The 13,328-nt window shown below is 44.5% G+C and overlaps 1 protein-coding gene across 1 annotated transcript in view; it reads left to right on the top strand.

Annotated features, from left to right (window-relative positions):
- vps13b (vacuolar protein sorting 13 homolog B) overlaps window positions 1-13,328 on the top strand; it is a 324,029-nt gene that overhangs the window by 206,453 nt on the left and 104,248 nt on the right. Inside the window, exons 32-34 of the mRNA XM_079275924.1 lie at window positions 3,997-4,200; window positions 9,320-9,446; window positions 12,435-12,578. Of these exons, the coding sequence (XP_079132050.1) occupies window positions 3,997-4,200; window positions 9,320-9,446; window positions 12,435-12,578 (475 nt within the window). The remainder of the gene's footprint in view (window positions 1-3,996; window positions 4,201-9,319; window positions 9,447-12,434; window positions 12,579-13,328) is intronic.

Below are 13,328 nucleotides of genomic sequence, written 5' to 3'. Positions count from 1 at the left end.
CAATTGGACTTGACTGGGGTCATAAATCCGCAGCTCAGAAGTTGCTGAATTTCTGGCAATTCAGAGCGGATCACCGTCAGCAAGGGGCGCTTAACTCGCTAAGTAATTGCAAGTTTCATGAATCATAATGCTTACGAATTCCCCCTCGACACACACACACACACACACACACACACTCTGGGACTCTGCTTAAAGCCACTGGGAGTCGTAGCAGGCGAATGGGGAAGCCACTGTGCAGCTTTGGCCTTTCCACATCAGAAGCACCACGGGGTGCTAACGGTGTTTGGCTAATAACATTCTGGAGCCACGGAGAACGAATATCAGAACCTCAACTGAACACTTTTATGGACGGCGATGCTATTCGTGCCTATTTGCACTAACACTCTTATCCCCCTCCACCGCAAAATGAAATGCCACAGCAACTTATTGCACCCTAAGTGATTCACACAGACCGTGCTCTTTCACTTCAAATGTACAGTAGTTGAGGTGTGTTCAAAACAAAGAACACTATAGCGCATGTGTGCATACAGCCTAATTAAGCTGGACTCGTCCGAATGAAGCCTGAGATCTGAATGAAATTTCTCCTCGGTGTGTATGTTCCACCAGGAGAGCAGAAGGCCCCGTCTCTCTTAAACACACTTCCAGGCCCTTGCACACACACACTTCCATCGACATAGAGTCCTGCCTCTGTTGAACGTGTAAGCAGACATGTATTGCATGTGATTGTTGGGGGAAATGGAGTGAAAAACAGGTCCGAGGGGTTGTGGGTTCAGGTTGCGGGTTTCGGAGTGACGAGATCCAGAAGCCGGCGGCGCTTGGTATTACCCTGCTGCTTCCTGCCCCTATTGGCCTGGGGCAGGGGCTGTGGAGGGGGGGGGGGGGGTGTGGATGGAGCTTGAGAGAGGAAGGTGGGAGGCCATTCAAAGCCGAGGGGCCATGATACACCCACCGGCCCACAGGACCCCCCCCCCCCCTCGGCAAAAGTCTCTAACACAGCCCACCGCTCCCACACTCCTACCGCCGGGCCCGGAGCCCCGACCAGATCCCACTGCGGTTTGTTTTACAACCTTGAACCACGGTTAGCCTTCAAAAACCTCGGTAATCAGGCTCTCCCGAACATTCCACTTTCGCTCCTTTTCAACAAGCCCTCTCACTTATTTACCCATTGGCTCCGTTCAATACCACTCTTTTAAACGCATTTCACTTTATTTTTCTTGCAATTCATTCCTTCCTATCGTGCAAGCCTGGATGCTGTGTGCAGCAGCAAAGTAGATCCCTCACTGGTTTCACCGAATGCCTCCATGGCATGCAGCTGTGTGTGTGTGTGTGTGTGTGTGTGTGTGCGTGTGTGTGTGCGCGTGTGCGTGAGCTCATTTGCTGTTTATCAGTATATTCATGTGTATTAAGCTCATGGCTGTGTTCTGCATGTGCCTCCTTGGATCCTATTACCACTTCAGCACTTCCCAGATCTGCTACATGTTAAGCACTCAGTCCTCCCACACGTCCACTTAATAACACAAATCGTGATGGATGCTCCGCCCGGCACATCCACAGACCCAAAGAATGCTAAACACAGGAACATAACTTGCAATTAATTGCCCATTTGTAAAAGTTGCCCACATATCTTCTGTTCAAAGGAATTTGGAACATCATTATTTCTCTCTCTGTGATGGAGTACCGGCGGACGGCTCTTTCCAAGTGCTGCGTTCTAGATGCATAGCACCGCCATGCCGCCGCTCCTCCGTCTGCGGTTCCCACTGCAGGGCTGGAGTTGGATGGAGGTTTTGACTCTGAGCCATGATATCATTTTGGACGGGAGCCCTCATATTTCAGCTCTGATGCGAAATCGGCCCAGTGGCTTTTTTCGGACTCAAATTGGGTTTATATTGTGTCAGAAGAGGGAGAAATGTTTAAAAAAAAATAATAGCCATGGATGCCATGAAACAGAGCATTCTTGCTGCAGCGCTTTTGATCCGCTTTTTATAAATAGCAGAATTTTGTCGTAAAAAATAATGTTTCTGTGGTCTTTTCCTGCAATTAAAATAAGGTTGGCTCGGGAACAAGGGCAAAGCGAAGAACTTGTGTTTGAGAAAAGTTTTCTCTCGCTCTCTTACTCCCCCTTCTCCCCTCCCCTCCTTGCTTTTCCTCATCTGCGAAAGCATGTCATTTATGACTCTTTATTTTCAGTTTTGCGCCACGTTTCCCACATGTTCGCAGATGTCTGATAATGGCATGGCGGACCCAGCAGAAGGGCGTGTTCCACCTGCCCCGCTGCTGTGTGCTTTCAGCCGCTGCGCGTACGTGGCGGGCAGCGTGGAGGGCGCCGCGCTTTCCCGGCATTCTCCGGTTCCTCCCGGGCCGAGCCGTGTGGTCTTCACATGACCAATCAAATCTGTCAAACCAGCCAGTGTTTTCCCCCCACATGTACAACAAGAAAATCTGGCTTCAATTATTATTGCACCCCAAGGGGAACTTCCAAAATTCCTCCCCTCCTCATTTGTCAGAAATGAAGCTCTCTCGTTTCCTGCGATTGGCTGAAATATGTCTTTTGATATTAAATCACGCCGGTTTCCACTGGCTGCATGACCAAGACAAATGTTTATCATATTTATTTATGTCATCGGAGATGACCCCGCGGCTCCGCAACGCAGGAGACTTGGCCCGCTGACTCCCATGTAATGTTGATTATGAGTAAGAGAGTCTCCTAAATAAGCCCAAGTTAAGAGATAATTTGGAAAGCGCATGAGGTAACTGTGGTTTGTTTAATGTGAAAAATAGAGTTCGGGGTTTGGGGAGGGTGATGGAGGTACTGTTACAAAAGCCCTAATGAATCTAGACTGACACATCCCACCCAAATCTTACAGGGCTCTTGCTTTGATTTGTATTCCGCTCTGTTGATAAATGTGGTTCCAAATGTTGATTAAGGATCTGTTTCACTTGTTTGTATGTCAACAAATCCAGCTAAATCCAGTTATACACCTCTGATCTCCCATTGCCATTGTTTTTGTACTTGGTGCGCATTGTCATAACATCACGCTCTGGTAGAGGTCTTTCCAGCGTGGCTAAGGGGGGGGGCTATATGAAAATTGCCATTGACGTTCCCGAAACAAATAAAACTACTCATGCTGCCGCTACATCTGTAGCCATTTTGAGCCCTTATTTATACCATTTAAGCTCTCATTTGAATTCACCAGCACAAATAAACATATAACGAAGCGAGAGCCCTGATGTCATGTACAGATGTCGAATTCTGATTATTCCTGCCTTGTGAAATTTCGCCGGGATCTTGTCTCGCGACAGGCAAAAATAGATGACATCACTTTTTCTTGGCGCTGACGAGGGGCGCTGCCCACTCCTGACAATATCTCTGCATCTCTCCTGCCATATCGCAGTTTGTGTATACTCTACAAGAGTTTCTGGAGCCCAAAAATAGAAAGAGGGAGGCGATAAGAGTCTCCAGACTACTGTGCCGTCCAGCCAGGGGTTTGAGCAATGTTTACTGCCAACGATAAGTTGGCATGAGTCTGAACTTCTATAAAAAGGCAAATTATTTCACCTGAGGCCTGCGGAGTTATTTATCCCAGAGCCTGGCTGTAGCAGAGGCTTTGATTTAGTCTTAAATCATCCAGTAAAAAACCGTGTGCTACTAAAGCACTGAGGAGGCAGCGGCCGTAGTGGTTAGGCCCGCTGCCAGAAGCTCTTTACTGGTTCAGTATAACAGACTACCTGCTCCACTCCTGGAGTCATGTACTTCTTTGTAATTGACTATTAAAAGTACAGACTGACCCAATGTGACCCCCACAACGATAAATAAAGCCGTTTTATACATTTAGGTTGGAACTAGACACCTGCTGGTTACCCCCTGCTACATGTAGTCCGCCTCTCAGAGATCCAAGTCACAGTCCAGCCCGGGCTTCCTTAGGATCATTAGCATCACTACGTGATTTGTCAAGTGACTCAACGAAACAGTGTTTTTCCCTCTCTCTTCACCTCCAGACGCGCGTTGCACCTCGGCATCCTGCGAGACCCGGGCTCAGAGGTGGAGGACCGGCAGTATCAGGTCGACCTGCAGTCCATCAACATCGGAACGGCTCAGTGGGAGCAGCTCAAACCAGAGAAGGAGGGAACCAAAGGAGGAGTGTCCGCGGAGAGTGAGAGGAGCTCGCAGAACCCGGCCCTGGAGTGGAACATGGCCAGCAGGTCAGGAGGAGACACTTCAGTAGTTGCATGTAAAGACTAAAGGGAAGACGATGCTGTGTGATTAATTACTTCAAGAAGACACCAAGACTTTCACATAGTAAATTCCTTTTCGGTGAGTTTTGAAAAGAAGTCTTGGTGCATCCACTGTAGAATAGTTCAAACAACAGAATTGAACTCTTAACAAAATTCTACAAAACAGAGGAAAGTGAAGAAAAAAAAGAATTCTGGTGAATCATTGACTTAGTCTGGTCTAAATAGTTTGATCGCTTGTTAATGACTTTACTCATTTTGGCTGCAAGAGGCTGAAGGGCACCACCATCCATGCTTTAAATGCATTCATGTTCACTTCCAGGTGAATTACACTCTAAACACAAGATACATATATTGTGTGTTAGCAATATGTAATGTAACATTGCTGCCATGTCTTCCTTTTGGCTGGAAATGTATTTTAATCTGTGCTAATCTGCTGTTAGGAAAATCATGGTTGCTTTTAAACATGGGGTAGTGGTGCACTACAGCCTCTTGTGGCTGACATGGGTATTACATCAACAAACACCTTTACAACTAAATTATTTTGACAAAAACAAAAGCACCTGTTTTTAACAGGAATACATTTTCTTTTATATCACACTTAGAAAATAGAGCACTAGATTTAGTTTTTCTTTCTCAGGGCTTCCTTAGTTTAAAACATACACAAAAAAAGACACTACACAGGCTAACCACTCAGCACATTTCGGGAGTGAACCAATGTGACGAGTAAAATTCAACGTTTTACAATCCACACAGAGCCGCATATCTCTACCAGGACTGAACACATTAAACCAGGCCTGAAATGTTTGTGATTACTGAAATAACGTCCGTCAGGTGACCAGAAAGACGAACCCAATTCAGACTCTTAAGTCTATTTAAATGAACCCATTCAATGACCACAGCCAGTGTAATTGCTGCTAGGTTAAATTGTTACTCCCCTAGTTAGGTGCTGTGTGGGTGGGTGTGTGTGTGCGTGCGTGCGCGTGCGGGAGCATCATGTAGTTATTGAGTTAGCGCCCTATCATGGAGCCTCTCCATGCACAGTCATAATTACAAACCCCGTCATTTTTTTATAGACTCGGGAGCTAAAACAAGCACGAGTGTAACAGCCTGTTTGGCCCCACATCCTTTTTTTCCACTCATGTTTTGAGAGGGAACAGGCCCAGAAATCACAGGATCACAGGCAAGGACTGCAGATTTGTCGCCTGTCAACTAAAAATAAGCCTCATGGAAGAATGCAGCGCAGAATCAACACGGGCCTGATTGAGACTGAGCGCCGTCAGGTCACCGGAGCATGGAGGGGATGCTGGCCGAGACACACACACACACCTTTCACACACTGCACAGTAAATAGACACAGTAAATGTTTTTTTATTTTTATTTTTTACTGTATGTCTTACAGATACACACACACACACAGTTTGATATGATAAATTACTGCTGGTGATGCTGAGCCCTCAGCTCTTAGACCTTTTACTGTAACAACCAAGTTGTTGGATGTCACCCAGTTCTCTCTCCTCCCTAATCTCCTGTCGGCTCCCTGCTGTACACCATCTAATTAAGGCAGAACTGCCCAAAAGACTTTCCCTCTTTCAGGCTGAACAACAAAATACTTTTTAGGCAAAAGTACGGAAGCCCTGAGAGGTAAGTGAGAAATTGCGAATGATCTAAATAGTTTTCTCTACTTTGTTTATGATTTAAGAACAGGTGACAGAAGGTTTTGCCAGGATAATCTCTGTACTTTCCTTACAAAATGTTAAAATAAAAAGGTGATTTTTTTCATCGATATGTTTCTCCATACACGCTAAACACAAGGTATATAAATTGTGCGTTGACAAGTTATGTGAATTAATCCTCACCTGGTAGAAAACATGAATGTTTTTTGTACTGTTTAGAACATGGAGTAGTGGTGCTTCTTGTGGCTGAAAATAGTATTACAACAAATTACAATAATCCCCTGCCCCCGTTTTCTAAGACGAAAAGAAAAATGTAATTAGAAAGATTATCCTGGCAAAACTTAATTTTTTCCACCTGTTTTACAGATTAAAAAATATTTAAGAAATAAGAAAGTAATTATTCTGAAAAATTCTGTTTTTCACCTGTCATAAACACAGCAGAGACAACTATTTAGATCAGACTTCAGTTTCTCACTTGCCTCTCGGGGCTGCCATACCATGTCAAGTTCCAGCTGAGGTGCTCACCACACTTCTTAGAAGAAGCTTTAAACATCACTATAAAACAGCGTGGTAGAAGCAAGAATGCATTTTAAGTTACTTTAGTTTATATTTGAGTGTTTTAGTATGTGTTCACTTGAAGGCAAAGTGTTGATTCTTATTCAAAGAATGATTCTTATATTTGAAATCAACTCATATTTAGAAAATAATGATTTGAATAGAAAATAAGCCATGCTGTCTGGTTGGTCAAGAGATAGAAAGTCTTAAATCAGATTGTTTCATATCAGTCATTGAGATGAATCCTTCAACCAGAGTGGGTTAGAATCAGTAAGCAAGTACAGCTTTAGATTTTCACATTTCAACAAGACAATGGAGTGGACCTATGGGATGTTTTTTCTAACCACTAGACCAGCGTGATTCATTTTCACTCTCCCACTGTGTCCTCGGTAGAATTGGCCATCTATCCCATAATCCTCCTTTGTACTGACCTTCTGCTAACCGTTCCAGGGTCTGTATTAAAACGGCCCTTTTGTTCCTGAGACCCTGAAGCTCATATGAGCAGAAGGCTACTGCTCTCGTCAATCCGGTCGCAATTTTTTCTTTTCTACTCTCAATTTGCCTCGCTGTCGATGAAAACAGGGCTGCGCGGGCCCAATGCCAAGGCCAAGATCCTGACAGGGCAATGAGGTGAGATTTTGGGCTCCAGAAGATGCCGAATGCCTTTTGAGTAGACTCGACTTTGCTACAGCTGCAGGTCTGGTTTTCTATTCATAACTTGATTACAGGATGACCTAACATGTAGCTTAACAGTTACTTTTCTTCTCAAAGGATTGACACACATTGTTACATTGTAGCGAAGGTCACTTTGGTGTGACATCGACTTTTTGCCAGTGTAGCGTGTCATAGAGATAATCATCTAATAATCAGAAGGTCTAATCTTCATCTCTTTTCATGTTCATGTTCTTGAAAGTTGAAATTCACACCAGTGTTGCTTCTGTGCGGTCACGGCGAGAAGGTCAAAGTTGCCGTTGTCGCCGAGGGTTTTTGAACCCCACCCTCGCTCTCACTTTCAGCTTCCAAATAAATCATCCGAGGTGGCTGCGGTTGCCTCCTCGTTCCTTCCTCTCCTCACCGCGGCGGGAGAACCACCGGAGGTTCCGTTGGAAAATTGGGCTTCGCTCACTGCAATACCCGGCCTCAGACACCACCAGCACCACCGAGTCATAACTGAACGTGTGATTGAGAATGTTCCGACACACCGAGGAAAGGGGAGTCAAGTTCACAGCTTTACTTGTCCGCTGCAATCACCCGCAGAAACACACCACCTCGCTTGTAACAAGTTTTGACACGCACCACTTCCAAAGTTCACACCTTTCCCTCGTTCCCTACATCGATACCCCCCACCATCTCCCCTCCCGCTCCCTCCAGCTTTAGAATTGTGGCTGTTTTTTGGAGTTCAATTCCAGTAGTTGTGGATCTGTGGCCTCAGTTGGTTTCCTGAGGGTTTTTTTTTTTTGCGAGGAAATTCCAGCGTTGTGGATCCACTGACAGGATCTGTCCTCGTCACGCCGTGTATTTGCCGACTAAGGAAAGACTCGTGACACGGAGCTGTGAACTCTCTCCATCGCCTCCCCCCCGTCAGCCACCCAGTGCAGGCTCCCCTCTTTTTGCCCGTGCCACGGATATCTCCACTTACTGTTCACACTGTGCAGCTCTGCATGAAAACAGAGTCCTTCTTTCCGTCCTTTGTGTTCCACCGGTCCTGTCGCAGGACTCGCGTATTGCTGGTAAACCGAGCCCTACGCCTCCTGGTCCCGCTGGTGAATGATAGCACCTGTCCCCTGCAACCAGACACTCATTGTTTCACTCCCTGTCTGAGGGGAGATTAGCCAACAGCAATTGGCCCCACAGATCATTTCACCTCCGAATTAGGGCCTCCCTCGAAGTCTCCACGCAGAGAAATGTCGGGGAATAATCCCTTAAGGGCACTGGTAATGCACATTTGTGTTACAGAAGTGAATATGATATTGGTGCTGGTTAAGTACTGTACTTTAGGCCACCTAGAAACAGGGCCTTTTATAATCCTGGCCAACTATAAATATTGGAAGCCGTACCACTTGATTGTTTTAATAGCAGCAGATGTGGCAATTAACACCACTTTGTAAAGCCCCCTTGTATATTTGTTTTACTGCTAACAAATGTTCCCACAAATATAGCTTGATTGTGGGAATGAACATTAGTGGAGACAGAGAGAGTTGATGTGAGAAGGTCTCCATTTGATCTTGTGTATACAATTAAGGGGTGTTCCCAATTGAGACTTGTCAAATAACGTCTCACTCCATCCCTGTAGCCATGCGGTGTTCAAGCGCCCGGCTCAAATGTGTTAGACCAGAAATGTTTTTTTTGTTTTTGTTTTAGCCCACTTATGGGAATATTTCACAAGTCTGGCCTGTGAGAGGAAACTCCAGTTCAGCTTTTCATTCTACTGGTTTGGATTTAAGAAAGAGTTTGAAATGGGAGCCTGGCTGTCAGCTCAGGGCAAAACAAAGGCTCCGTTTTGAACATGTTGCGGTTTCCACTGTGTTGTGTTGACTGGTCGTGTCCTCGGCAGATGGGAACAGTGTTACAAACATTTTACAACTGGTAACCATAACAAGTTCTGAGTGAATAAAGTTTGGTGGGAATGCAAGCGAATAAGTGGTCCCTTATGGGTGCTGTCGGAATCTCTTCAACACCAGGACGACTCACTTTTTACGAGAATATAATTCAGTTATTTTTAAATGAGGTACCCGATCTCCAAATGTCCAGATTCATCCCGTCATTTTCTCCACATGTTAAGAGCATACGTATAAGTTACGGAACCTGTCTGAAGAAGAGCCTGCTCACGGTTTGATCCTGTATGTGTCTCCGTTCAGTATCAGGAGGCACCAGGAGCGGCGGGCCATCCTGACGCCCATCCTCACCGACTTCTCTGTCCGGGTCACTGCTGCCCCGGCCATCATCTTCAGCAAGAATCTGTCCCCTGACTGTGGACCGGCAGAGGTCAGTGTCCACCCAACACCGATCCAGGGTTACACCTTTCTCTGAAGAGGATTCATATGTTTCTGAAAGAGTCGATTTCTATGTGCTGTGACAAGCTAGTTAAAACAGTAATAGTGAAAGTATCCAAATGTAAGTTTAATATCTGATAATAAATGAAAGCAGGTCCTGAGGATGTTTGTGGGTCCAGAATTCAAATGATCCTAAATACCCCTTTAATGGGTGACACTACAGGTGCATAGGGTTCAACATATTAACCCACAGATATCCCCATGAAACTTCCCCCATTGATTATTTACATTAACAATACCTTTTCTTTTTGGATTAAGAGTTTTCAGAAATGCTATAGTTATATATGCAAATGTTGAATTACCTTATTAAATATATGCATATATTCATACATTTCCAGATCAGAAATGTGAACATTTTTGTTTCATTTTGTTGACATATTGGACAGAGGGGATTTTGGATTCCTCTTTTTATCACTTCATAAATCTGTCAGTGTTGTCAAAATAAAACAAATGTTTTTAGTAATAAATGTTGCATAAATCAGGCTGTGAATGATATATGAACAAACCCCTCAGTACAAACCTTCAGACTGTAGAGAGGAATGAAAGTGTGAAGTGCATGTAAGAGCTGCTGAAGTGGAGATTTCTGCATCAGAGTCTGATTTATAGCAATTTAAAGATTTGAATCGTAAAATGACATTTGATGACACGAATGTGAATATGGTAAAAAAGAAAAGAACTAATCGATATCACCATGAAACTTTCTCAGTTGATTACTGACATTAAGACAATTGTTTTTTTTCATCACAAGTTTTCTGAAATGTTCTGTTTAAATATGCAAACTAGTCGTTATCTAATGGTAACCCTTGGTGAAGTTAGTAGAGATCTACGGACACAAATAGACAACGTATTCAAATCAATGTTTTCTTTCCACTCGTCTGAAAGGAGACTTGTTGTTTGAGCATGGAGCCCAAAACCTCTGCATTGAACAGCAAATGAAAAACAATGTTTGTGCCTGCAGTGTCTCCCCTTAAACAAGGATTTTCTAAGAGAGTTTCGCAGGTTGCGCATTGTTCTTCTACTTTGTGGAGGTTTGTTCACCACTTACACTTGACATTGAATGCCCTCAGACTGCGACCTGCTCCTGCCATGATTGTAACCATGACTCTCTCAGTCTGCTCTCCATATGAAAATAGACATTGATGATGTGAGATGTCAGAAGTATTTACTCTCTGCCTCCGCAACATACAGTAACTTACTCATGAGGAATCCCTCCGCCCGGTCCGCTCTGTAATGGAGGCTTCTGACCCACACAGCTCAGACCCGTTGTGCTTATACAGCTGATGTTTTCTGGCACGGCTCCCTGAGACTTCCTGCCTCTTTGATGCCCCGTGCGTCCACGCTAACGCGCCCCCTGACAATGTGTAACAGCTAATCCATAGTTTGCACTGACGCACACACACACACACACACACACACACACACACAATGTGACGTGTGTAACTCCCTGAGATATGGAGACTCAGAGCCAGCAACAACACAAACAGGACTTTTAATAACAGTTTGTATCATAAAATGTATTTTCAACTACCAGTAACTGTTTTAATGGATGTACGAGCCCGTTACACACATATAACAGCTGTTTTTTATTGACTTATTAGTGCATTCATTATAATGTTCACTACAAGTTCCTCATCTGCAGACTCAATTTTCATTCACTGCTGCAGCATACTATTCTGTAACTGTTATTGTGACCGGGTGATATTATGGCCTTGTGTGTTAGAATAACTGCTCCATCTACTATAAAAAACAAGAGTCAGATTCTTTCCAGTCAGATGTTTGAGAGGACCATTCTATACTTTAGAATTGTCTTTCATCCTCTTTACTGATAACTGGTTTATAGTTCAGTACGTGGAGAACAAACGATGTGGAATGGTTCAGCCAGGCTGACGGCAGAAAGACACAACGAGCCCTCTGAGCAACAGATGAATCGGAACAGAAGAAACCAGTCATTGGTAAAAGAAGCTGGATGCTTGGCATCAACATGCGTGCAGATTTAAAAAGGAACAGCTTCTTGTTTCAGTGTCGAGTCTTTCACAATAAAGCAGCGTAGAACAAGCTGGAAGGAACAGGCAACATGCTTTCGCACTATTGGATTATCAGCTGAACAAATCACAGCTTAAATAACTTCAGTCTAACCACTGAGTCGACTGCAGAGGGCCCGGAGTCAAAAACAGTTACCCAAAATAGTTTCGAGCCAAAATGCCAGAACCGTTGTGGTTCAATAATGATCGAGGGTCACTTGTGCTTTTCTGGACTGGAAAGCAATTCATAATCAAAGGCAGTATTCTCCCCTCATGTAACACTTTACGATTTCAGCATTTCATTCTTCTTCTTTTGGGGCCAAAACTATTTCATTTTTATATAATACACTTAGTGTCTAAATTATTCTTCATATTGTAATTATACGTTTTCTCAAAGAAAATGTGATATTTATGATACATTGAATATAGGATCAAATACATTACCAGTCCTTTTATGTTTTTTAAACAGTGGGTCTGAATAGATTATGTTTACACAGTAGTTGCCAATACCTGTGTGTGTGTGTGTGTGTGTGTGTGTGTGTGTGTGTGTGTGTGTGTGTGTGTGTGTGTGTGTGTGTGTGTGTGTGTGTGTGTGTGTGTGTGTGTGTGTGTGTGTGTGTGTGTGTGTGTGTGTGTGTGTGTGTGTGTGTGTGTGTGTGTGTGAGAGAGAGTGAACCCAGAGTGTTACTGAGTGATATCCTGGTAGAGGTTTGAACTGCCGGCTGTGGGCGGGACCCTGGAGAGGGGAGAGAGAGGAAGCAAGCTGAGCTAAAAGGGAGCAAGATAGAGGGGAGATAGAACATAAAGAAACGACAGAGGTCATAAACAATCCTCACGTGTTATTGAATGTCTTTTCCCTCCCTCTCTCCCTCTCTCCACCCACCTTCCCATGTCTGTAGGAGGTGGTGGTGTGTGGCCACTCTCTGGAGGTGAATGTGACCAGCAGTCTGGATTTCTACCTCAGCGTTGCCCAGGTGCAGCTCCTGCAGCAGCTCCTCAGAGAGAACCTGGTGGGGATGGACGCTCCTGAGAAGAGCTCTGAGGTGCGGGTACTGTAATCAGCAACAATCACGTGAAGTGCTACAGTTTCACTCGCATCCACATACAAATCACTGCACGGCTCAAAAAACACAGTTTTTCCCGATCCACTCGCCCCTAACTGTCGCCCCTCGCTATTTTGGGGCGAATCCGACACATTTAAATATTTACTCACTCAGAGCGAGGCTGCTTCTCTAATGTGACCTTAGTTTACGGCGCCGTGCTCAGCTGCTGCTTTCAGGGTCCTCTCTATTGATTACAGGACAGGGAGCTCCCAGGCGCCGTTTGCCCCGTCTGACCGCTTAATAAGGCTTTTCTAATGGAACACAATGTAAAAATATTTACCAGCTGTGGTGAGGATGGGAGTCGCAGGGGACAGAGGAGGGGGGGGGTTAATGGGATGAAATGACGCCAGTGGTTTTACTGTTGTGTCCTCTTTGGATTCATTACGGGAGGAAGTGTGTTACTGACATGCAGCAACTGCGTCACGTGACTCAGAACCCAGAAAGGCTTCTGTGAAGTGACGTACTTTGATTCTTAGGAACATTGCACAAGAGCAGTGATCCCTCGTTGTTTAGTGTTACCACTGACAGTCCTGTAGGAACTAAGACAAGCTCAGTCCTTTGTCCAAACCAACAACATTAAAACAAAGGTTAAAATGGACATACAAAAAATAATACCTTTATTTATAAAGTGCTTTTCAAAACAAGTTAGAAAGTGCTCTACATTATGATCAGAAAAAATTGTAAAACAAC

Source organism: Melanostigma gelatinosum (genome assembly GCF_949748355.1).
Source record: "Melanostigma gelatinosum genome assembly, chromosome: 9".
In the NCBI taxonomy this organism is placed as follows: domain Eukaryota; kingdom Metazoa; phylum Chordata; class Actinopteri; order Perciformes; family Zoarcidae; genus Melanostigma; species Melanostigma gelatinosum.
The sequence above is the reverse complement of the archived record's forward strand: the minus strand, read 5'-3'. Positions and strand labels throughout refer to the sequence as shown.